At 41.8% G+C, this 26,682-nt stretch overlaps 1 protein-coding gene across 1 annotated transcript in view; it reads left to right on the plus strand.

Moving 5' to 3' along the window:
* The first annotated feature begins 8,055 nt into the window (after positions 1 to 8,055).
* The window catches only part of COG7 (component of oligomeric golgi complex 7), an 86,824-nt gene continuing 68,197 nt past the window's right edge, over positions 8,056 to 26,682 (plus strand). Inside the window, exons 1-4 of the mRNA XM_058710667.1 lie at positions 8,056 to 8,446; positions 13,276 to 13,424; positions 13,721 to 13,837; positions 17,753 to 17,921. Coding sequence (XP_058566650.1) covers positions 8,278 to 8,446; positions 13,276 to 13,424; positions 13,721 to 13,837; positions 17,753 to 17,921 — 604 coding nt within the window. The 5' untranslated portion in view covers positions 8,056 to 8,277. The remainder of the gene's footprint in view (positions 8,447 to 13,275; positions 13,425 to 13,720; positions 13,838 to 17,752; positions 17,922 to 26,682) is intronic.

The following is a 26,682-nucleotide window of genomic DNA, read 5'->3' on the forward strand; positions in this document are numbered from 1 at the left end:
TTTATAGGAAACCATACTCCTAGACCTAGTCACAAGGGATTCTCGCCATTTTCAAAGTCTCCCCCAAGTCTAGTCAAAAGATTAAATCCATAACAGAACACTTAGAAACTAAGGATGAACACATTTCCTACAAAACATTCAGTTAGTTTGGTAAACAAAGCTGTGCATTCCAAAATTTATAACCCAGACACCAAAATTCGAAGCAGATAACTTAGTCTGTTCTTGTTTTTGAATGCATGGGCAAAATACTCTAAAGCCAGTGGCAGTCCTATTGAAAGAATACACTGTATAAAGCGTGTTCTGGGGATGCTGTTAACCACCTTAATAGCTCAACTGGATGATTTGGTCAGCTCAATAATAGATGTAGAAAAAGGCATTCTATATCATTCACTGTTTATTCCTAATAAAAGCAAATGACCTGCAGCATGTTTAATAAGGAGATACTATAGTGGCCTAAACAGAAAGGTTTGTTTCCTTGTTTAAAAGGCGGCCAGAAATAGTCCAGAACCAATGTTGGTAATATTGAATAATGACAGTCATTAGGAACCCAGGTTCCAGCTACTCCTAAATCCTCACTCAAGGATATGCTTCTCAACGTCATGTTACAGGATGATGGCTGATGTTCCAAGCCACAGGAAGGAAGGGGAGGAAGGAATACAGGAAGACTGATAATTCTTAAAGTATCCCGGAACTTTCATGTGATATTTGCATTTACATCTTGGCTGTTTAATAACAGGGCCACACCTAGGTGCAAAGAGGCTGAAGAATTGTCATATTCACATGCAATGCCACACCACATGAAACTGGGTTTTAGCTAAAGAACACAGGATTCGTAGTAGTGGATGAACTGTCTACCATAAGGCGCTGTGGCAATCTACTGGGGAAGAAAGCTGCCCTTGAACTATTTCTAAATGGGAAAACGCGCTTTTATATTTTGTCATGACCCCAGTTTTAAAACTAAGCAACCCCAGGGGACACCTGGGTGGCTCAGTCAACTGAGTGTCTGACTCTTGATGTCAGCCCAGGTCATGATCCCCCAGGGTCATGGGATCCAGTGCATCAGGCTCCACACTGAGCATGGAGCCTGCTCTGGATTCTCTCTCCCTCTGTCCTTCACCCCTACTCGCACATGCTCTCTCACTCGCTCTTGCACTCTCAACAAAAAAACTAAACTACCCTGGTATATGTATGCATATATAGTAACTAGTAAGTCTTTGGGTCACAGAATTGCAAATGAGTTCTTTTTAAATTTTATATGCATTTTCTAAAATATCTGGGCTGAAAAGTCATTTTTGCGCTCAATGTTTTTCAGACTTAAAACCCAAAGTGTGGAGAGTCTTTCCACCTGATTACCCTTCTAGGAGACAGTGCTACTGGTTCCTCATCTGTCCTTGGAGATAATTCTGGCATGTTCAAGTCAATGAACTGTACTTTGCTTTTTTTTTTTTCCTTCCCGTGTAATGATATAGCTTGCCGAAATGCCATAATCAGTACAAACTGCTTGGTAGAAAAAAGAATAGCCCCTGCTTTCAGCTCTCCTGACAGCAGATGGGATCAGTCAGTTATATGTTGAAAGTCCTGGGTATTAAAACTGGCACATGAATTTCCTGGTAGTTTCTGTGTATTTCCCTTCCTCTCCCTCCCACTGGCTCCATTCCCATGGGCCCAAACATGCTTTTGTCTTCTCTAGCACCCCTCTCCCTCCTGCCTTATTTCTGGCAGCCCAGCATGGTACAGTGAAATAAGGATGGGCTTTGGGATCAGGTTCAGTTTCTAGTTTTTTGTCACCTGTAGCATCCTGTGCAGGACACTCCACATCCCTGGGCCTCAGTTTTTATGTTCGTAAATGGTAAAAATGTTAAAAATCGATTTCATAGCGGAGGGGGGAGGGGTGCCTGGATGGCTCAGTCGGTTAAGCATCCTACTTTGGCTCAGGTCATGATCTCACAGTTCGTGAGTTCGAGCCCCACATTGGGCTCTGTGCCCACAGCTCAGAGCCTGGAGCTTCAGATGCTGTGTCTCCCTCTCTGTCTGCCCCTCCCCTGCTTGTCCTTTCTCTCTCTCCCTCTCTCAAAAATAAATGTTTAAAGGGGCGCCTGGGTGGCGTAGTCGGTTAAGCGTCCGACTTCAGCCAGGTCACGATCTCGCGGTCTGTGAGTTCGAGCCCCGCGTCGGGCTCTGGGCCGATGGCTCAGAGCCTGGAGCCTGTTTCCGATTCTGTGTCTCCCTCTCTCTCTGCCCCTCCCCCGTTCATGCTCTGTCTCTCTCTGTCCCAAAAATAAATAAAAAACGTTGGAAAAAAAAAATTTAAAAAAAAAAATAAATAAATGTTTAAAAAGTTAAAAAAAAATCTATTTCATAGGTTTTGATGAGGATTTATTCAGGTCAAGAAAATGCCCAACACAATAGATTCTGTATAACTGTAGGTGTTATTTCTCTTCAAATCACCTTATTTGAGGTTTCTTTTATTTGCCACTGTAACTGTGGTCACTTCCATTTTGTCACTTTGTTCATTTCACAGCCTTTCCTATTCTCATGGAAACCAATAAAATTTTGCTAATGATACTAATAACCTAATGTTTGCAGAAGCTACAAAAAAGGTTGATGCTTTTCATAGAATCTGACCGTCCCCTCCATATCCATTAAGATTAGTATCAGCTGCAAGAAATGGATAAGCCCAGAGTACCAATTGCCTAATACGTCTCTGAATCAGTTACTTGGGACTATTGCAAAAATGTGTACTGTAAGTTGGGTGACTTAAGAGAAATTTGGCAGTTCTGGAGGCTAGAAGTGTGATAATCAGGCCATGTACACTCTGAAACCTGTCAGATAATCTTGGTGATTTGCAACAATCTTTGGAATTCTTTGGCTCGTGGCTGTGTAACTCCAATCTATCTTCATGGTCATGTGGTGTGCTCCTTGTGTGTGTCTTCATGTGACCATCTTATAAGGATGCTGATAGTATTGGATTAAGGGCCTACCCTACTTTAGTATGACATCTTAACTAGTTACATCTGCAATGATACAAGGTCACCTACCAAGGAACTGGGGGTTAGGATTTCATGCCTAACTCATGGAGAGATGAGTTAACTCATAATTCTCTCAAATTCAAGAACCTCTGAGGTAGATTGGGGCCCATATGCAGTCCATATGATGTTAAGCACCCAGGTGACTTCAATCTTGCTCTGCCATGAGTGATTTCCACTGCTAAGAACACTTTATGGTTCATGATAGGAGACTGACAACAAAAGACAAATTACCAAACTCAGGAAAGAGAGAGGACATCACCACTTGTTCTATAGAAATTAGAAAGGATTATAAAGAAATGTTAGGAACAATTTTATGCTAACTTAGGTGAGATGACAAGTTTCTAGAAAGACCCAAATTAACAGCTGATTTAAGAAGAACTAGAACATCGGGGCACCTGGGTGGCTCAGTTGGCTAACCGTCCCAACTTCAGCTTACGTCATGATCTTACGGTCTGGGTTCGAGCCCCGCGTCAGGCTCTGTGCTGACAGCTCAGAGCCTGGAGTCTGCATTGGATTCTGTGTCTCCCTCTCTGCCCCTCCCCTACTCACTTTCTGTCTCTGTCTCTCAAAAATAAATAAACATTAAAAAAAAAAAAAGAAACAGAACATTTGAATAGGTCTATAACAAGAAGTTGAATTAATAATTTAAAGTCTTCTCAACAAACGTCCAGGTGCAGATGGCTTCACATTAAATTCTGCCAAATATTTAAAGAAGAGGCTTTCCCAATTCTTTACAAACTCAGAAGATAGAAAAGGATCACTTCTCAAATGATTCTGAGACCAATATTACTCATAAACCAAAATTAAAGGTCACAAAAACAGATTACAGACCAGTTTCCCCCCATGAACATTGACAAAAGTTCTCAACAAAATAGTAGCCAAGCAAATCTGGTAACATTCTACCCCATGACCAAGTAGAATTTATCCCAGGAATGCAAGATTGGTTTACCATCTAAATGTCAATTACTATGTAACATCGTTTGAATAGAATAAAAGGCAAAAGCCACACAATTATCCTAATAGGCACAGAAAAGTGTATTTATAAAATCCAAATTTTAACAAACTAGAAATAGAAGAAAAAGAAGCTCAACTTGAGAAAGGGATTGGACTGAATGCTAAAGACAGATTCTTAAGATCTGGAGCAAGGCAAAGATGTCAGCTCTTGTCTCCTCCATTCAACATGGTACTGGAGATTCTAACCAGTGCAGTTAGTAGAGGGAAGAAAGAGGGAAAAGGAAAAGAGTCTGTATTTGCAGATGTTATGAACCTGTCCATAGACAAATCCCAGGGAATACATGCACACATAAATAGCTTGAACTGATGAATTCCATTCACAATAGCATTAAAATGCAATACTTTGGAATAGATTTAACAAAAGTGCAAGACATTTGGCAATGTGCAACTACAAGGTATTATTGAGTGAAATTAAAGATCTAAATTAGAGATTCTGAAGGAGGGGTGATTGTTCCCACTGAGAGACACTTAGCAATGTGCATAGACATTTTTAGTTGTCACAACTTGGGGGAAGAGATGCTTTGGGCATCTAGCGGGTAGAGGCCAGAGATGTAGCTAAACGTTGTACAATGCATAGGACAGCCTGAACACCAAAAAAATCATCTGGCCCCAAGTGTGAATATCCCCGAGGTTGAAAATCCTAATCTTAAACAGAGAGCCATTTCACGTTCATGGATCGAAAGACTCGATATTGTCAAGATGCCAGTTCTCAAAATGATCTGTAAGTTCAATAAAATCCCTATTCCAACAGCATTTTTATGTAGAATTGATAAGCTGATCAAAAGATGTATATGGAAATGCAAAAGGTCTGGAGTAGCAAGAGAGAGGGAGGGGCAGCAGAGAGCCTGATGCAGGGCTCAATCTCACGAACTGTGAGATCACCCCCTGACCTGAAACCTAGACTCTTAACCGACTGGGCCACGCAAGCAACCCCGCCAGACAAGTTTTTTTTTTTTTAATTTTTTTTTTTTATTATTTTTTAATGTTTTTTATTTATTTTTGGGACAGAGAGAGACAGAGCATGAACGGGGGAGGGGCAGAGAGAGAGGGAGACACAGAATCGGAAACAGGCTCCAGGCTCCGAGCCATCAGCCCAGAGCCTGACGCGGGGCTCGAACTCACGGACCGCGAGATCGCGACCTGGCTGAAGTCGGACGCTTAACCGACTGCGCCACCCAGGCGCCCCTCGCCAGACAAGTTTTAAAAGAACAAAATGGAAAGACTTAACACTATCAGACTTCCAAACTCACTATAAACTACAGTAATCAAGAGAGTTTGGTTTTGGTACAGAATCGGCATATGGATAATGGAACAGAATTAAGAGTCCAGAAATCCTTATATTTATGTCATTTGATTTTTGACAAAGATCTTAAGGCAATTCAGTGGAGAAAGGAAAGTTTTTACATTGTCCTGGGATAACTATATCTGTATTTAAAAAAAAAAACCAAATAAACAAAAAACGGGCGCCTGGCTGGCTCAGTCGATAGAGCACCCAACTCTTGATCTCAGGGTTGTGAGTTCCAGCCTCACATTGGGCATAGAGGTTACTTAAAAATAAAATCTTAAACAAACAAACAAACAAACAAACAAACAAACACACTTAGGCCATTAACCTCATACCATAACCGAAAAATGAACCCAAACTGGATCACAGACATAAATGTAAGAGCTAAAACTTTTAAAACTTCTAGAAGAAAATTTAGGAGAATTCTTCATGGTTTTAGGTTAGGCAAAGATTTCTTAGATTTCAAAGATTTCTTAGATAGTATGATCCATAAAAAACAACAAGTGATAATGGAATTTATCAAAATTGAAAACTTTTGAACCTCAAAAGACACCATTAAGACAATGAAAAGACAAAATACAGATTGGGAGAAAATAGTTGTGAACCATATTTCTAATAAGGGAAGTCAGAATATGTAAAGAACTTTTTTTTTTAATGTTTATTTTTGAGAGAGAGAGCGAGAGCATGAGCAGGGCTCTGAGCTGTCAACAGAGCCCTATGTGGGGCTCAAATTCATGAGCTGTGAGATCATGACCTGAGCTGAAGTCAGACGCTTAACCGACTGAACCACCCAGGCACCCCAGAATATGTAAAGAACTTTAACAGCTCGATAATATGAAGACAGGCAACCCTGTTTAAAAATGGGCAAAAGGGGGCGCCTGGGTGGCGCAGTCGGTTGAGCGTCCGACTTCAGCCAGGTCACGATCTCGCGGCCCGTGAGTTCGAGCCCCGCGTCAGGCTCTGGGCTGATGGCTCGGAGCCTGGAGCCTGCTTCCGATTCTGTGTCTCCCTCTCTCTCTGCCCCTCCCCCGTTCATGCTCTGTCTCTCTCTGTCCCAAAAATAAATAAAAAACGTTGAAATAAAAATAAAAATGGGCAAAAGATTTAAATAGATGTTTCACCAAAGAAGATGTAAGAATGGCTAATAAGAACATGAAAAGATGTTCAAAATTGTTGGTTATTAGGGAAATGCAAACTAAAGCAACAATGACTTACTACTACATAACCAATATTGGTGAGGCTATAGAGAAACTGGAACCCACACACATTATTGATAATAATGTAAAATGGTACAGGCATTCCAGGTAAGTTTGGCAGTTTCTTAAAAAGTTGAACATAAATTTATCTCATAAGTTGGCAATTCCACTCCTTGGACTATATCCCAAAGTAATGAAAACATGTCTACACAAAGGCATGTAGTGAACGTTCACAGCAGCATTATTTAGAATGACTTTAAACTAGAAACAGCATAAATGTGCATCAGTTGGTGAATGAATAAATGAAATGCATTATTGTGTCCACACAATGGAATACTATACAGCAACATAAAGGAACAAGCTACTGATACATGGTACAACACAAATGGACCCCAAAAACATTCTACTCAGTAAAAGAAGGCTGATACAACAGACTACACAGTATATGATTCCACGTATCCGAAAAATCCGGAAACGGTAAATTTATAGACCTCAGACTAGTGGTTTCCTAGGGTCTGGTGTGGGAGCAGAGATTAAATGCAAATAAGTAGGAAGGAACTTTTTTGGCTGATGGAAATGTTCTTGTGGAGATAGACTAACACTCTAAATTTACCAAAAGTCATTGAATTGTATACTCACAATGTGTGAATTTTATATCCTGTAAATTATTAGTAAAGTTGTTTTTAAAAAGTTCCTCGAGGAGGGGAGGGTCATATTGTAGAGGCACTTAAGGCTTCCAATACCACAGGACATGATCAATTTGCTCCTACCAAGGATACTGTACGAGCTTTCCTGCTTTGTGGAGTTAGGTTCTTAGATATAGTCTTCAAGAATTACCGTATGCACGGAGTCAGAATATGCCTGGGGTGAGAACGGATAAATGGCAAAATTATTCACAATTGTACAGAAAGGATTTTTTTTTAATTTTTAAATTTTTTTTTTTTTTTTTTTTTTTTTTGGTTCCTATGACAAAGGAGGTCCTCGGTTTTCTGAGGCGTCACATTGTTTATTTTAGGCTGGAGGAAACGGTTACGTGCAGACCGGTGAGTTCTAGTTCCAGCGCGGTGTGTTGCAGGGAAGGACTAGGAGGCTCGTGTGGCTACACGGCTGAAAGGAGCAGGAAGGGTGGTGGGCACAGGCCAGATCTCGTAGAGTAAGTAGGAAGGCAGTAAAGCATGGTAAAGAGTTCAGGTTCCAGTGGCGGGCTTGCCTGAGTTCCGATCCCCACAGTGCCACTTTCTGTCTACAAGACTGAACCAGTTGCTCAACTGCCTCAAATCTTCATCTTTACGTTGGGGAAAATACTGGCACTCATAGTACCGTGAAGACTGTGAAGTGCGCTAGTGCACGTAAGGGCTTTGGAGGAAGCACATACTTAGGCACGCGAACACGCACTTAAGTTAGCAAAAGAAGCGGAAGGCCCTCAAGCGCTCACAGCTCCCCGCTCTCCGCCAGTGGCCGTGCGCCAAAGCCCAGCTCACCGGGGCGCCCGGAACGCCCGCAGTCACTATGGTAACGGCCACCTACTTCCGGAAGAAGTACGGCGCGCGGCGAGGGCCATTCCGAGCAGTCTGTCTCGGAGAGTTGACAGAGGGGCCTCAGAGGGGTGAGCTGCGGGTGCCGTGGGTTCCGCCTGCCGCCCCCCCGCCCCAGGCCAGCCCCGGTGCTCTCGCAGGGCCGCCCGCCTCCGCAGCCTCGTTGCCACCGGAGCCAGCTCTTCAGGCGTGGACGCCGGGGCCGAGGCGGTGCGGCCATGGACTTCTCCAAGTTCCTGGCGGAAGACTTCGACGTGAAGGAGTGGATCAACGCGGCCTTCAGGACGGGCCCCAAGGAGGCGACGGCCGGGACGGCGGACAGCCACGCGGCCACCCTGGTGATGAAGCTGCAGCTCTTCATCCAGGAGGTGAACCACGCCGTGGAGGGTGAGGCCGAGCTGTCCGCGCGGGCGGGGGGCGGCGGTGGGAACTCGAGCCCGGCCCGACCCTCCTGCAGCCCCTTCGGGGGAAGGTGTCAGCTCGCTGCCGCCAGTTTTTAAGGCTTGCCAGGTCTGAGGCTTGCTCTTCCACCCCTCGCGGTGCCGTCACGTCTCCTTTTATAACTTAAGTCAGAAGCGTGAACAACAATATTTCAGTATTTCAACAGTATTAAGTAATCGTCGGCACATGCTTATGTTTGGCAGAAGCGTATCAAAGCCGTATGGGACTGACACAAACCTGGGAAACGTTGTTTTAGCGGACTTTCATGTCCGTGAGGAAGATGGGCAGGCCTGAACCGAACCAGTCGGTTCAAAAGACTTGAACCATCTTTTAAGGATAGTTAATTATAAAAAATAATACACGCCAGCAGCCATTTCATTAACACCTCGATTCGGTTTTTATTCAGGGCATACTGCACGCCAGTCTCTCTGCTCGGCTTTGTGGGAGAGACACGTTGCACAGACTGCCGGCAGGAAGCCTATGATCCAGGATACGGAACTTTATTTTATGGATGTGTCCAGTGTTTAAGAAAAGGCTGGTGTTGGTGGGGAGAGCGGGAGGGGAGCTGTCTTTCACTGCAGATCCTTTATTGCACTGTGCAACTTCTGCTTATGATTGAGCATCTGTCACGCATGTGCCCAGAAATAGGCAGTGGGCAAAAAGTGTACCTTTCAGGCAGTTGCTGCCTTGTGGGGAAGATACTAAACAGTTCACTTACAATGAGGGGAGGCTTTACCGCAACTAGAACCAGGAGCAGAGAGAGCTGGAAGAAGTGTATGGTTACCTGGTGTCTGGGAGAATCATAAAGGGCTTTCCCTGTGTTAGGCCTTGAAGGAAGACTTCATAGGGCAAAGAGGGGGGACGTCAATAACAACGCGATAGCAATATTTGAGTCCTTGGAATGTGTCAGGCAGTCTTTTAAACGCTTTATATGTATTAACTAGGTGGTTCTCCAATCAGGGCTGGCAACGTTGCCTCTCCTCCCCCAGCCCCCAATATCTGGAAGTTGGTGAGAGTGTTTTTATTCATTGCAGTGGTGAGGCATGTCACAACCATGGACGTTCAGTGGAAGTACCCAGCGATGCTTGATGTCCTGCAATGCTTGGCACAGTCCTGCACAATGAAGAACTGTCCTGGCCAAAATCTTAATATTGCCCCTTTTGGGCATAATTATCTAATTTAAACCTGGCAATAGTCCTTAGAGGTAGGCACAATTATTATTCCCACTTTATAATTGGAGAAACTGCAGCGGAGTGAGGTAACTTACCCGGTCATGTTGCTAGTGAGTGGGGCTGTTTGCATTTGAACCCAAGCAGTTGGTTCCAGAGCCCAGGCTCTTATCTATGATACTGTGCTACTTGTCTGGTATTAAAGGGAGAGAGGACACCACATGCAGAGGCATGTGAGTATAGAAAGGCCTAGCCAGCCCACAGAAGAGTGAGTTCCAACAGAGCTCCATCAATAACATCAACAAATATGAGTCACTGGTATGATGACCACAGGATCACACTTCCATAGGGAGTGGGGAGACTTGCCGGAGATAAGGCAGAAAAGTAGATTGGGATCAAACTGTGAAAGGCCTTAAGTTTATTTATTTTGAGAGAGAAAGAGAGCATGCACGCATGAGTGGAGGAGGGGCAGAGAGAGAGGGGGAAGAGAGAGAATCCCAAGCAGGCTCTGCACTGTCAGTGCAGAACCGTGAGATCATGACCTGAGCCAAAGTTGGACACTGAACCTACTGAGCCACCCAGGCGCCCCCCAGAGCTTTATTTTTATGGAAGATGAGACCGTGGCTCAAGTCTTCAGTGAAGAGAGGTTATTGCAGAGGTTCAAGGAGTGGGTATTGAGGACTCCAAACTGGAGGATCGATTTGTTCATGAATTCAGTCAACAAATATTGGGCACAAACTGTTTTCCAGGTTTCAGAGATCCAATGTTGAATGAGACCCAGTCTTAGGTTGGATAGGTTAACAGGGGCCAGATCATGCAGGGATTTTAATGTCACGTGAAAGAGTTTGGATTTGAACCAAAATGAGTGTAATGGGATGTTACCGGAGGATTTATAAGTATGGGAGTGACATGGTTTGATTCATGGCTCCATTCTGCTGGAGGCTGCTGTTCAGAAGGGTGGACTGTCATCATAGTGGCTTCAGGTGGGTTATGACAGTGGACATGGTGCGAAATGGATAGATTTAAGATGTTTTTAGGAGGAAGAATGGGGAGAACTTGCTGGTGGATTGGAATAAGGAATGAGAGGGGGAGAACATCAGGAATGGCAGCAGGTTCTTGAACTGCCCAGCTGTGGGCAGAGGTGCCAAACATAGAGTAATGTTGAGAGAATTTGTAGTGAACATCCATACGCCCACTACCTACACTCTACAATTAATGACCTAACTATATCTCCTTTATCACAAGTCTGTCCACTTACCAATCCCTCTCTCCATTCATCCATCTTATTTTTTGATGTATTTCAGAATGAGTTGCAGACATCAGTATCCTTTATCCCTGTGCATTTCAGTTAGTACCCTAAACATAATAGAGTTCAATAAGTTCAGTACTTGTTTACAGCTCTTTTTTTCTTCACCCTGTAAAATTTACATAAGGTGAAATGCACGAATCCTAGCTGGTGAGTGTGATGAGTTTTGACAAATGTGTACAGCTAGGATAACTCAAACCTCTGTCAAGAAATAGAATGTTACCATCACCCAAGACAGTGTCCCCATGTCCCTTTACGGTGAAATCTGGCCCTTACCCTCGCAGAGGCAACCACTGCAAGTGATGGTTTTAAAAATGGATACAGGGGTGCCCCGGTGGCTCAGTCAGTTAAGCATACGACTCTTGATTTCGGCTCAGGTTGTGATCTCACAGTTCATGAGTTCAAGCCCTGTGCTGGGCTCTGTGAACACACCGTGGAGTCTCCTTGGGATTCTCTCTCTCTCTCTCTCTCTCTCTCTCTCTCTCTCTCAAAAATAAACATAAAAGGGGCGCCTGGGTGGCTCCATCGGTAGAGTGTCCAACTTCAGCTCAGGTCATGATCTCACGGTTCGTGAGTTCAAGCCCCACATCGGGCTCTGGGCTGATAGCTCAGAGCCTGGAGCCTGCTTCACATCCTGTGTCTCCCTCTCACTCTGTTCCTCCACCATTTGTGTTCTGTCTCTGCCTCTGTCTCTCAAAAATAAATGTTAAAAAAAAATAAAAAAATATATAACAATGCAAATATTAAAAAAAAACATTAAAAATGGATACAAGAGTGGACTAAACTGGGGGGTGCTGTGGAGAGGGGAAAAGAGGTATACAGGAAACAGCAAGGGCTGAAGAGTGACTGAGGTTTAGCAGGTGGAGACCAGGCTGGGGCCATAACATTGTTAAAAGTCAGTCTTTGTGCAGAAGAAATCCATGTCCTGTGTTTGTTTTCTTAGTCTTAGAACTTTATCTGGGGTCAGTGCAGGAAACAGATTTTTACTTTACAGCAGAGCTGGATGAACAGGTTCCTGAACTACTTCTTCGAGATGTTAGAGTTCCATTCATTGCGCTGGTAGAGAAGGCACTGGGCTTCTTTGGTTGATTCCCATCAAGTTGCCCTTTAAAGGCTTAAAGGGGTGTGCTATTAACTCTCCCAGTTCCACATAACACATCATAGTTTGCAAAAATGTTCAAGTTGTATTCTGCATTTGGGATGTCTGTGAAAAAATGCATCTTTCTTTCTTTCTTTCTTTCTTTCTTTCTTTCTTTCTTTCTTTCTTTCGAGAGAGCAAGCAGGGGAGAAGGGCAGAGGAGAGAGAGAGAGAGAGAGAGAATCCCAAATATGACGCGGGGCTTGATCCCATGACTCTGGGATCGTGACCTGAGCTGAAATCAAGAATTGGCTGCTCAACTGACTGGGCCACCCAGGCACCTCAAAAAATGCAGCTTACTTAATATCACTTGATCTCCTACCAGACCTGTTAAATAAGAAACTCTGGCAGGTGCCTGGGGACCTGTATTTAACTGCACTCCAGTTGATGCTGAGAGTCTGTGGACTCTGTTTTGAAAAGACCATGGAATGCAAATGGGCCAGACACATGTAAGGCTTGGTTTCAGCTCTGTGCAATCTTTTTATCAATTTTTTTTCAACGTTTTTTATTTATTTTTTGGGACAGAGAGAGACAGAGCATGAACGGGGGAGGGGCAGAGAGAGAGGGAGACACAGAGTCGGAAACAGGCTCCAGGCTCCGAGCCATCAGCCCAGAGCCTGACGCGGGGCTCGAACTCACGGACCGTGAGATCGTGACCTGGCTGAAGTCGGACGCTTAACCGACTGCGCCACCCAGGCGCCCCTCAGCTCTGTGCAATCTTAAGCAAGTTACTCAACCTTCCTAAGCCTCAGTTTTCTTATTTCTAAGAGGCGGCTACTAATGATTACTGTGGACATTAAGTGATAGAACGTTGGTAAACCACCTGCACGTAGCTGGCATCTACCCAGTGTCAGATTCTTTCATTCTGTCTCCTCACAGAGGGAGTTGCACTTTCACTCACTGGTGGAAAACAGTTGGTGTTGGGTCGGGCTGATGGTTCCTTCCTTGTCAAATCACGTGACCCTCACCCGTCAGACTGGGGAGGACATGGCCCTGGCAGAGGCCACCTCCCGGCCCACCTCCTCTCCACCCCGCATTTCCCGCAGGCTCAGAAAGCTGTGTAGTTGGTAGTGCTTTGGGGAAGAGTCCCTTCCTGTCTCCTGATTTATTCAAGTTGTGACTGCTCCGATTTTCGCCTTCCATTCTTGGCTTCTTGCTGCAGAAACAAGTCACCAGGCTCTTCAGAACATGCCCAAAGTGCTCCGTGATGTGGAAGCCCTTAAACAGGAGGCGTCTTTCCTGAAAGAGCAGATGATTCTTGTCAAGGAGGACATTAAAAAATTTGAACAGGATACATCCCAATCGATGCAGGTATTTTGGCTCCTGTCCTAAATGTTGATTCTTGGTTTTGGAAGACCTTCCCTCCCAACCTGAACTCCAAAGTCTGCCAGCCACCCAACACTCCTCTTTGGCTTGGTTCTTTCAGCTTGCACGTATGTCTTCAGCACCTGCTGAACAATGTAGCCATATGATTGGTGTCGTAAGGGGCACAGAAGCTCCCTGAAGACAGGGGCACCTCACGGTGCTTATGTTTCAAGTCACTGGAGCAAGGTAGAGAAAAAGGAACTGCCATTTCCTTAGTGTTTGATCCCTCATTTCTCTTTTAGGTGTTGGTAGAAATCGACCAGGTGAAGTCTAGAATGCAGCTTGCCGCAGAATCTCTTCAAGAAGCAGACAAGTGGAGCACATTGAGTGCTGATATTGAGGAGACGTTTAAGACTCAAGTAGGTTTTTTGTTCAGGGGATGTTGTGCGTTCTGTTTGGGCAGGAACGTGAGGTTTGGAGAAACCGATGAGAAAGTCATTTACTCGAAACCGTAAGGGGTAGTAAAAAGCAGCACAGGAAGTGTGCAGGCAGAGGGTGGGAAGATCTGAAATTGCTCTGGGTCTTGCCACCATCTTGAGTTTGTATCTCCTGATTGACTGAAGGCTTCTAGTCACAGAGTTTAGGAGAAGCCTCAGTAAAAAAGGCAGAGGGAATGGATTAGGAGAGTGTGGAGCACGGGCAGAGGGACCTTACCCATCATGGGATCCTGGCAAGGTACTTAACACCTCCTGGGCCGCCAACGGTAGTGAGTAGGAATGCTTTTGATACCTGGTTATAAGGAGGAGGTCAGATGATGTCTTGTGAAAAACTCCTTTTCAGTTGTTAAGCAAAATGAATTCTTTATCATCCCTTTTGCTGGTTTTCAGAACTCTCACAAGTTTTTAAAAAAGCACTTCGTGCATGTGGGGAAAAAATTCGTAGACAGGAATAAACAGCCAAAAACGTTTTCCCTGTAACCCTGACACGTCCCAGTGCCCTCATTTCCCTTCTCCGTACAAACTCTTGTACCACCTTTATACCTGTCCTTCCTGACACATACACACTTATATATGATCCCTGCCCTTTGGTTGCCATAAATGGTAGCACATTGTGAACGCTGCTGGGCACTTTGTTTTTGTACTGAGAGATCTATTATTCCATATTAGTTATGTTTATCTTTAACATAGAGAGAGCGGGGGAGGGGCAGAGAGAGGGGACCAGAGGGTCTCTTCTGACAGCGGAGAGCCTGATGTGAGGCTCAAATTCAGGAACCTGGAGATCACAACCTGAGCCGAAATCAGATGCTCAACCAACTGAGCCGCCAGGCACCCCAGTTATGTTTATTTTTAAGTACAATAGAGCTCCTCTGGGCTCATGACAAGGTAATTGATTTAGGCTTCATAGATGTGAGTTGCAAATCTTACTTGACTTCTGGCATGGATGTGACAGAGAATGGACCTAAGTACAGTCTCTGATTGCAATCTGTACACTACTAATATTAATTAGCTAAAATTTAGAAAGCTGCTTTCTCCCCTCCCAGCTATCCTGATATTCAGAACTAATTGCCCACAAGATCGCCTGTATCCACCTGGACATCCCCCTGGACACTGCAAACTAAATTCATTACTTCTGTCTAGAACCACTGCCCATTTGCTCTTCCCTTTGGCCTCCCTCTCTTGGTTAATGGCGGCACTTCCCATGCAAGTATTGAGGCTGGAAACCTCGGCAGTCCTTAACTGTTCCCTTTCCCCCATCTCTCCCATCTTTCTCTGAAGTTGTCTGTTCCTTAGATCCCTCTGCCACCACTCTGATCAAGCTTCCCATTGTTTTTCTCCTACACCATTTCAACATCCATCTGTCACTGCTGGCTCCCACCCTCTCATTGGCAAACTCAGTCGCTCCCTCCCTGTGCCTCTTGAACCATAGTCCTTAATTTGTATCCTGATCTTTCTGTATGTGAACCCAAGGGCTGCACTGTGATCTTTGTGTTTCAATACGGTGTCTGACACATCGTAGACACCTTTCAGATGCTGAAATGAAACAATTACTGCATTCTTAATTCTTTTAAAAAATAGCTTTTCTAATTATAAACATAGTTTTTTTTAATGTTTATTTATTTTTGAGAGACAGAGAGAGCCAGAGCACGAACTGGGGAGGGGCAGAGAGAGAGGGAGACACAGAATCCGAAGCAGGCTCCAGGCTCTGAGCTGTCAGCAACAGAGCCCAACGTGGGGCTCGAACCCACAAACCATGAAATCATGACCTGAGCTGAAGTCAGATGCTTAACCAACTGAGCCACCCAGATGCCCCTAAACATAATTTTTTTTAATGTCGATTTATCTTTGAGAGAGAGAGTGCTCACGGAAGCAGGGAAGGGGCAGAGAGAGAGGGAGAGAGGAGAGAATTCCAAGCAGGCTGTGTGCTGTCAGCATAAAGCCTTACTTGGGCCTTGAACTCATGAACTGTGAGATCATGACCTGAGCTGAAATCAAGAATCAGATGCTTAACTGACTGAGCAACCCAGGCGCCCCAAATTATAAACATAATTTGTGTGTGTCTGGAAGATTTGGAAAATTCAGAAAAATACAAGGCAGAGAACAAAATGAGCCTTATTCCTATGTCCTAGTAATATGCTTTTTATGTCTAGTAGGTATTTTTCTATGTATTTTTACATCTTTGCACCTGTGTATTTTATATGTATGCATATATTACAGATATATAAACATTTACATATATTTTAGTGTCTATATTCTTTTTTATCTAATTTTGCTATAAATAAATATAAAACCATATTTTATAATATATATTTTATAATCATATAAATCATATTTTGCTATGTAATTAATACTTTTCAAAAACATGATCTTTAATGGCTGCACAATATTCCACATTCCATTATGAGGGACTCAGCCTTTATATTTTATTTGTTATCAGGGAGGATTTAGGTTGCTTCTAGGTTTTTGTTATTACAACACTAGAATCATATTAATTAATTAAAATGCATGAATATCTCTGTGTCCCTCTGTTTCTTTTTTTAAGTTTTTATTTTTAAGTAATTTCTGTACCCCACGTGGGGCTTGAACGCACAACCCTGAGATCATACTCTACCAACTGGGCCAGCCAGGCACCCCCTTCTAATTGTTTCTTTAGGACATATTTTTAGAAAAGGAAATACCAGGTCAAAAGATATGAATAGTTTTCGGGGCGCCTGGGTGGCTCAGTCGGTTAAGCGTCCAACTTCAGCTCAGGTCATGATCTCGCGGTCCATGAGCTCGAGCCCCATGTCAAGCTCTGTGCTGACAGCTCAGAGCCTGGAGCCTTCTTCAGATTCTGTGTCTCCCTCTCTCTCTGCCCCTCCCCCACTCACACTGTCTCTCTCTCTCTTCCTCAAAAATAAACATTAAAAAAAATTTTAAAGATATGAATAGTATTCAAGGCTCTTGATGCATATTGCTAAATTGTTTCTAGAAAGACAGTGTAAATTTATGGTACCAGGTAGACTTTTTTCTTCACACCCTCACTAACAATAGCTATTATAATTTTTCCAGGGTTTTTCCACTTTGTTAGGAGGAAAACTCTTGTTTTAATTTTATGAATTGTCTTTTCATGTATTTTGTCCATTCTTTTTTTTTTTTTTTTCAAAACGATACATGTACCCGTATGTTTATTGAAGTATTACTTTTTTTTTAATTTTTTATTTATTTATTTATTTATTTTTTAATATATGAAATTTACTGTCAAATTGGTTTCCATACAACACCCAGTGCTCATCCCAAAAGGTGCCCTCCTCAATACCCATCACCCACCCTGCCCTCCCTCCCACCCCCCATCAACCCTCAGTTTGTTCTCAGTTTTTAACAGTCTCTTATGCTTTGGCTCTCTCCCACTCTAACCTCTTTTTTTTTTTTTTTTTTAAAGTAGACTCCACAACCAACATGGGGCTTGAACTCACAACCCTGAGGTCAGGAGTCACATGCTGTACCAACTGCACCAGGCAGGCACTCTGTATTTTGTCCATTCTTTTTTTTTTTTTTTTTTTTTTTTTTTAATTTTTTCAACATTTTTAATTTATTTTTGGGACAGAGAGAGACAGAGCATGAACGGGGGAGGGGCAGAGAGAGAGGGAGACACAGAATCGGAAACAGGCTCCAGGCTCCGAGCCATCAGCCCAGAGCCTGACGCGGGGCTCAAACTCACGGACCGCGAGATCGTGACCTGGCTGAAGTCGGACGCTTAACCGACTGCGCCACCCAGGCGCCCCTATTTTGTCCATTCTTAATTGAAGTACCTGGGTCTTTTAAAGTAAATATCCCCAATTGTGGTCTTTTTTATAGGACATAGCTGTGATTTCTGCCAAGCTGACAGGTCTGCAGAACAGTTTAATGATGCTTGTGGATACTCCAGACTACTCAGAAAAGTGTGTGCACTTGGAGGCCCTGAAGAACAGGCTGGAGGCCCTGGCCTCCCCGCAGATTGTAGCGGTATTCACCTCTCAGTCTATAGGTGAGTGCTAGCCCTTTCTCATCTTTGTGTGCACCTCTTTACAAAGGTAAGGCTTTCCGAGTCTTCAACCTCTTGAATGTCTTAATGTGGATTAAATTATGTAGATCGGAAGTTAACTTGTAACTTTCTGGGGTGGTCGCCTTTTTTCAATATTTTATACGATGAACATTTTCAAGCATACAGAAAAGCTGAAATAAGTGTACGACAGACACACCGTCTAGATCCCAGCCTGGTGTTTTACCAGATTTGCTTTGTCACTTACCTATCCACCCATCCATCTCCCTCTCCATCCATGTTCTGTTTTGGATGAATGTCAAAGTAACTGATAGATACCAGCATTTCATTCTTAAATGCTTCAGCATTCGTATTGATAACTGGAGTTCTGGAGTTCAGTATTGGTTTGTGATTCTCTTTTTTTGAGGTAAAATTTACATTTAGAGAAATGCGCAAATCTTAAGTGTACCGTTTGATGAGTTTTGGCCCTTATCAAGTATTATTTTTATTTCCTCTGATTTACTAATATGGGAGATCTATTAATAGCATTCCTAATATTGTATCATTCTTGCAACTCAAGAACAAGCCCCACATGTTTACGGGGTATCTGTGTGTGTGTGTGTGTGTGTATGTGTGTGTATGCATGTGCATGGTAATGTACTACTGGATATTTTGCTGATACTTTAGAATTTTTCATAGAAATCCCCTTAGTAAATATCTTTGTCAGGCTTTAGTATCCTGGTTGTGTCGGCTTCATAAAAATGATTTGTAAGCTTTTATTCTTCCTTATTACTCTGTTAGGTTTTAAGGAACATTTTTATCAAATACTGCCATGGCTCCATTGAATGCTTTCTGCCTGCCGTTCAACTTGGGTATGAATATTACAACTTCTGCCTTATTTTTTGTTTTTATTTGCTTTGGTATGGCTTTACCCACTTTTTTTTTTTTTTTTTTTTTTTAGCCTTCAAGCTTTCTGTGATGTTTTATTTTAGACTGGCTATTGGAGATGGCATATGGTTGAATTTTGTTTTTTGATTTAGTTCGTCCTTCCTTCCTTCTTTCCTTCCTTCTTCCCTCCCTCCCTCTTTCTTTTTCTTCCTTCTCCTTCCTTCCTTCCTTCCTTCCTTCCTTCCTTCCTTCCTTCCTTCCTCTTTCGTGGCTCCTTGCCCAACATGGGGCTTGAACTCACAACCCTGAGATCAAGAGTCACATGCTGACTGAGCCAGCCAGGCACTCCTAATCCTTATATTTTTTAATAAGTGACTTTATACCATTTAGGTTTGTGTTTTAACAGAAATTTTCAGTCTTGTGTGTCTCTACATTTTTTGTTTACTGTTTCTGTTTTCTTTGTGTTTTTTTCCTCTCACAGATGATTTGAAAGATATATAACTTGATTTTTGTTTTTCTAGTGATTTATTATTTCAGATACTAAACTAAGCTTCTTTCTCAATTTATTGGCCTCATAATGAAACAATATCTGACTCCCCCAGTTAGTGAACTTTGATTCCTCCTGCTTCCCACCTACCCCACTACCCCGCTCGATCTAGAAGATTGCATAGTCTAGAATTTTAATCATGGCATACTATCAAATTATTAATTATTAATTTTTTATCATAGGGCTTCTCTCTCTAAACTTTTAACTGTTAGACAATTTTCATATTTTGTAATATTTTTATGTAACTGTTTTCTTTTTTGTTGTTGTTAAATTGTATTTGTTTTTAGATTTTTTTTATTAACTTGTTTTATTTTTTATTTTTTAAAATTTATATCCAAATTAGCATACAGTGCAACAGTGATTTCGGGAGTAGATTCCTTAGTGCCTCTTACCCATTTAGCCCATCCCCTCCTCCCACAACCCCTCCCGTAACCCTCAGTTTGTTCTCCATATTTATGAGTCTCTTCTGTTTTGTCTCCCTCCCTGTTTTTAGATTATTTTTGTTTCCCTTTCCTTACGTTCATCTGTTTTGTCTCTTAAAGTCCTCATATGAGTCAAGTCATAGGATTTTTGTCTTTCTCTGACTAATTTCACTTAGCATAATACCCTCCGGTTCCATCCACGTAGTTGCAAATGGCAAGATTTTATTCTTTTGGATTGCCGAGTAATACTCCATTGCATATATATACCACATCTTCTTTTTTTTTTTTTTTTTTTTTAAATTTTTTTTTTTTCAACGTTTTTTATTTATTTTTGGGACAGAGAGAGACAGAGCATGAACGGGGGAGGGGCAGAGAGAGAGGGAGACACAGAATCGGAAACAGGCTCCAGGCTCCGAGCCATCAGCCCAGAGCCTGACGCGGGGCTCGAACTCACGGACCGCGAGATCGTGACCTGGCTGAAGTCGGACGCTTAACCGACTGCGCCACCCAGGCGCCCCTACCACATCTTCTTTATCCATTCATCCATCGATGGACATTTGGGCTCTTTCCATACTTTGGCTATTGTTGATAGTGCTGCTATAGACATGGGGGTGCATGTGTCCCTTTCAAACAGCACACCTGTATCCCGTGGATAAATGCCTAGTAGTGCAATTGCTGGGTCGTAGGGTCGTTCTATTTTTAGTTTTTTGAGGAATCTCCATACTGTTTTCCAGAGTGGCTACACCACCTTGCATTCCCACCAACAATGCAAAAGAGATCGTCTTTCTCCACACCCTTGCCAACATCTGTTGTTGCCTGAGTTGTTACTGTTAGCCATTCTAACAGGTGTGAGGTGGTATCTCATTGTGGTTTTGATTTGTATTTCCCTGATGATGAGTGATGTTGAACATTTTTTGGCCATCTGGATGTCTTCTTTGGAGAAGTGTCCATTCATGTCTCTTGCCCATTTCTTCACTGGATTATTTGTTTTTTTGGGTGTTGAGTTTGATAAGTTTTTTATAGATTTTGGATACTGACCCTTTATCTGATATGTCATTTGCAAATATCTTCTCCCATTCTGTCAGTTGCCTTTTAGTTTTGCTGATTGTTTCCTTCACTGTGCAGAAGTTTTTTATTTTGATGAGGTCCCAGTAGTTCATTTTGGCTGGCCTTTGTTTCCCTTGCCTGCGGAGACGTGTTGAGTAAGAAGTTGCTGCGGCCAAGATCAAAGAGGTTTTTGCCTGCTTTCTCCTTGAGGATTTTGATGGCTTCCTGTCTTACATTGAGGTCTTTCATCCATGTTGAGTTTATTTTTGTGTATGGTGAAAGAAAGTGGTCCAGGTTCATTCTTCTGCATGTCGCTGTCCAGTTTTCCCAGCACCACTTACTGAAGACACTATATTCCATTGGATATTCTTTCCTGCTTTGTCAAAGATTAGTTGGCCATCTGATTGTGGGTCCATTTCTGGGTTCTCTATTCTGTTCCATTGATCTGAGTGTCTGTTCTTGTGCCAGTACCATACTGTCTTGATGATTACAGCTTTGTAGTACAGCTTGAAGTCCGGATTGTGATGCCTCCTGCTTTGGTTTTCTTTTTCGAGATTGTTTGGCTACTTGGAGTCTTTTCTGGCTCCATACAAATTGTAGGATTATTTGTTCTAGCTCTGTGAAGAATGCTGGTGTTATTTTGATAGGGATTGCATTGAATATGTAGATTGCTTTGGGTAGTATCGACATGTTAACAATATTTGTTCTTCTATCCAGGAGCATGGAATCTTTTTCCATTTTTTTGTGTCTTCTTCAATTTCTTTGATAAGCTTTCTACAGTTTTCAGTGTGTAGATTTGTCACCTCTTTGGTTAGATTTCTTCCTAGGTATTTTATGGCTTTTGGTGCAACCGTAAATGGGATCGATTCCTTGATTTCTCTTTCTGTCACTTCATTCTTGGTGTATAGAAATGCAACTGATTTCTGTGTGTTGATTTTATATCCTGCAACTCTGCTGAATTCATGAATCAATTCTAGCAGTTTTTTGGTGGAATCTTTTGGGTTTCCCATATAGAGTATCATGTCATCTGCGAAGAGTGAAAGTTTGACCTCTTCCTGGCCGATTTCTTTGTGTTGTCTGATTGCAGAGGCTAAGACTTCCAATACTACGTTGAATAACAGTGGCGAGAGTGGACATCCCTGTCTTGTTCCTGACCTTAGGGGGAAAGCTCTCAGTTTTTCCCCATTTGAGGATGATATTAGCGTTGGGTCGTTCATATATGGCTTTTATGATCTCAAGGTATGATCCTTCTATCCCTACTTTCTTGAGGGTTTTTATCAAGAAAGGATGCTGTATTTTGTCAAATGCTTTCTCTGCATTTGTTGAGAGGATCATATGGTTCTTGTCCTTTCTTTTATTGATGTGATGAATCACGTTAATTGTTTTGTGGATATTGAACTAGCCCTGAATCCCAGGTATAAATCCCATTTGGTTGTGGTGAATAATTTTTTTTAATGTACTGTTGGATCCAGTTGGCTAATATCTTGTTGAGGATTTTTGCATCCATGTTCATCAGGGAAACTGGTCTGTAGTTCTCCTTTTTAGTGGGGTCTCTCTCTGGTTTTGGAATCAAGGTAATGTTGGCTTCATAGAAAGAGTTTGGGAGTTTTCCTTCCGTTTCTATTTTTTGGAACAACTTCAAGAGAATAGGTGTTAACTCTTCCTTAAATGGTTGGTAGAATTCCCCTGGAAAGCGATCTGGCCCTGGACTCTTTTTCTTTTTTTTTGGCAGATTTTTTATTACTAATTCAATTTCCTTACTTTTTATGGATCTGTTCAAATTTTCTATTTCTTCCTGTTTCAGTAGTGTATATGTTTCTAGGAATTTGTCCATTTCTTCCAGATTGCCCATTTTATTGGCATATAATTGCTCATAATATTCTCTTATTATTGTTTTTATTTCTGCTGTGTTGGTTGTGATCTCTCCTCTTTCATTCTTAATTTTATTTATTTGGGTCCCTTCCTTTTTCTTTTGGATCCAGCTGGCTAGTGGTTTATCAATTTTGTTAATTCTTTCAAAGAACCAGCTTCTGGTTTCGTTGATCTGTTCTACTGTTTTTTTTTTTGGTTTCGATAGCATTAGTTTCTGCTCTAATCTTTATTATTTCCTGTCTTCTGCTGGTTTTGCGTTTTATTTGCTGTTCTTTTTTCCAGCTCCTTAAGGCTTAAGGTTAGGTTGTGTATCTGAGATCTTTCTTCCTTCTTTAGGAAGGCCTGATATACTTTCCTCTTATGCTATATACTTTCCTCTTATGACTGCCTTTGCTGCGTCCCAGAGGTTTTGGGTGGTGGTGTTATCATTTTCACTGGCTTCCATATACTTTTTAATTTCCTCTTTAACTGCTTAGTTAGCCCATTCATTCTTTAGTAGGATGTTCTTCAGTCTCCAAGTATTTGTTACCTTTCCAAATTTTTTCTTGTGGTTGATTTCGAGTTTCATAGCATTGTGGTCTTAAAATATGCATGGTATGATCTCGATCTTTTTGTACTTACTTAGGGCTGATTTGTTTCCCAGTATATGGTGTATTCTGGACAATGTTCCATGTGCATTGGAAAAGAATATATATTCTGCTGCTTCAGGATGAAATGTCCTGAATATATCTGTTAAGTCCATCTGGTCCAGTGTGTCATTCAAAGCCATTGTTTCCTTGTTGATTTTTTGATTAGATGATCTGTCCATTGCTGTGAGTGGGGTGTTGAAGTCTCCTACTATTATGGTATTACTATCGATGAGTTTCTTTATGTTTGTGATTAATTGATTTATATGGGTGCTCACAATTGTTAGGTCTTCTTGGTAGATAGACCCCTTAATTATGATATAATGCCTTTCCTCATCTCTTGATACAATATTTTAAAGTCTAGATTGTCTGATATAATTATGGCTACCCCCCGCTTTCTTTTGTTGACCATTAGCATGATAGATGGTTCTCCATCCCCTTATTTTCAATCTGAAGGGGTCTTTAGGTCTAAAGCGGGTCTCTTGTAAACAGCATATAGATGGATCTTGTTTTCTTATCCATTCTGTTGCCCTATGTCTTTTGATTGGAGCGTTGAGTCCATTGACGTTTCAAGTGAGTACTGAAAGATATGAATTTATTGCCATTATGATTCTTGTAGAGTTGGAGTTTCTGGTGGTGTTCTCTGGTCCTTTCTAATCTTTGTTGCTTTTGGTATTTATATATATATATATATATATATATATATATATATATATATGTACAATTTTTTTTCTTTTCCATCTTTTCTCCCCTTAGAAAGTCTCCCTTAAAATTTCTTGCAGGGCTGGTTTAGTGGTCACAAACTCCTTTAATTTTTGTTTGTCTGGGAAACTTTTTATGTCTCCTTCTATTTTGAATGATAGCCTTGCTGGATAAAGAATTCTTGGCTGCATATTTATCTGATTCAGCACATTGAATATATCCCACCACTCCTTTCTGGCCTGCCAAGTTTCTGTGGATAGGTCTGCTGCAAACCTGATCTGTCTTCCCTTGTAGGTTAAGGACTTTTTTTTCTCTTGCTGCTTTCATGATTCTTTCCTTGCTGAGTATTTTGTGAATTTGACTATGATATGCCTTGTTGATGGTCAGTTTTTGTTGAATCTAATGTGGGTCCTCTGTGCTTCCTGGATTTTGATGTCTGTGTCTTTCCCCAGGTTAGGAAAGTTTTCTGCTATGATTTGCTCACATAACCCTTCTACCCCTATTTCTCTCTCCTCTTCTGGGACACCTATGATTCTGATTTTGTTCCTTTTTTATGAGTCACTGATTTCTCTAATTCTTTTATTATTTTTTTTTAACATTTTTATTTATTTTGAGACAGAGAGAGACAGAACATGAACAAGGGAGGGGCAGAGAGAGAGGGAGACACAGAATCCAAAGCAGGCTCCAGGCTCTGAGCTGTCAGCACAGAGCCCGATGCGGGCTCACAGACCACGAGATCATGACCTGGGCCAAAGTTGGACGCCCAACCGACTGAGCCACCCAGGCACCCCATGATTTCTCTAATTCTTAAATCGTGCTCTTTTGCCTTAATCTCCCTCTTTTTTTCTGCTTCATTATTCTCTATAAGTTTGTCGTCTATATTGCTGATTTTCTGTTCTGCCTCATCCATTCTTGCCGCTGCTGCATCCATCTGTGATTGCAGCTCAGTTAAAACATTTTTAATTTCATTCTATTTTTTACTTATTTTATTTCTGCAGAAAGGGACTCTAGTCTATTTTCAACTCCAGCTAGTATTCTTATTATCATGATTCTAAATTCTGGTTCCGATATCTTGCTTGTATCTGTGTTGGTTAAATCCCTGGCTGTCGTTTGTTCATGCTCTTTCTTTTGGTGTGAATTCCTTCATTTTGACATTTTGAAGGGAGAAAAGAAATTAAAGAGGTAGAAAAAATTAAAATTAAAAAAATTAAAATTAAAAAACTAAACACACACACACACATAAAATCTGATAAATGATGCTAGATCCTAGGTGTGTTTTGGTCTGGGTGTTGAAAGTGGTTTGACAGGTTAGAGAAAAAAGTGGGGGCTGGGAAAGGAAATCATTTGAGAATTTGAAAAAATGAATACACTGAAGTAGACTGAAATGAGATGATGGGAGTAAAATAGAATTTGAAAAAATGTACACAAAAGTAAAGAATACAGTAGGAAAATTAAAGAGAAATATTTTTAATAAAAATTAAAGATAAAAATGAAGTTTTTAATCTTTCTGATCCAAGAAAAAGAAAAGAAATGAAAAAGAGAAAAAAATCGTTTGAAAATTTGAAAAAGTGAATACACTGTAGTAGACTAAAATAAAATGATGGAAGTAAAATGGAATTTGAAAAAATTTACACAAAAGCAAAAAATATAGTAAAAATTAAAAATATTTTTAATAGAAATTGAAAATAAAAATGAAGTTTTTCACTTTCTGCATTCAAGAAAAATAAAAGAAACAAAAAAGAAAAAGAACAAGGAAATCGTTTGAAAATTTGAAAAGTTGGATACACTGAAGTAGACTAAAATAGAATGATGGAACTAAGGTAGAATTTGAAAAAAGTTACACAAAAATAAAAAATATAGTAAAAAAAATAAAAATGTTTTTGATAAAAATTGAAAATAAAAATGGATTTTTCCTCTTTGTGTATTCCAGAAAAAGAATAGTGTAAAAGAGGAAAAAAAAAGAAAATTGAATAGATGGACCTGCTAACACATTGAAATAGGACTGAAATTACTTCATTTTCCCCTAGTAGTCAGACTATGTAGTGCTTTATAGTCCATAAACTAAGTAGGCGGTGAGACTTGTGTTCTTGAAGAGCAGGTTCGCTCAGTTGGGCGGGGCTCAGTGTAACAGCTCCATTTTCCACTAGTTGGCGCTGCTAGCCTACTGGGGTTGATTGTTGCAGTGCTTGTAGGTGTGTATGTGCATGCGCGGGAGCGGTGAAAATGGCGTCACCCAGCTACCCAATCTCTAGTATGGTAACTGTTCTCTCGGAGCAGCAACTGTGCACCCGTCCTCTGTCTTCAGCTTTCTTCCACTCCCCGCCTGTTCAGTGAACATGATCAAGACCCAGGCAGTACCTCTCTCCCGAGTTTTGTCTCAGATGCGGCTGTTTCCCCCTTACTTCCGAAGGACTGCGGCTTTGACCCGCTCCGCCCCTCTGTGGGAGGGTCTCACTGAGCAATGGCCGAATAAGCAATGGCTGAATGTCGGCTGCGCCCAGGAACGCTTGCCACGCCCTGCTGCCGGTGCCCCTAGACTGCGGCCAGGTGCTAACCCGCCCCAGAAAAAGTTTGCAAGGGAGTGTAGCAGCAGCGTTTCAGGGATTATGGAAAATCACAACTCACATCTGGCACCAGGCTTCACACTTAACGACCTTGTTCCA

The sequence above is a fragment of the Neofelis nebulosa genome, chromosome 18, assembly GCF_028018385.1.
Source record: "Neofelis nebulosa isolate mNeoNeb1 chromosome 18, mNeoNeb1.pri, whole genome shotgun sequence".
NCBI lineage: Eukaryota > Metazoa > Chordata > Mammalia > Carnivora > Felidae > Neofelis > Neofelis nebulosa.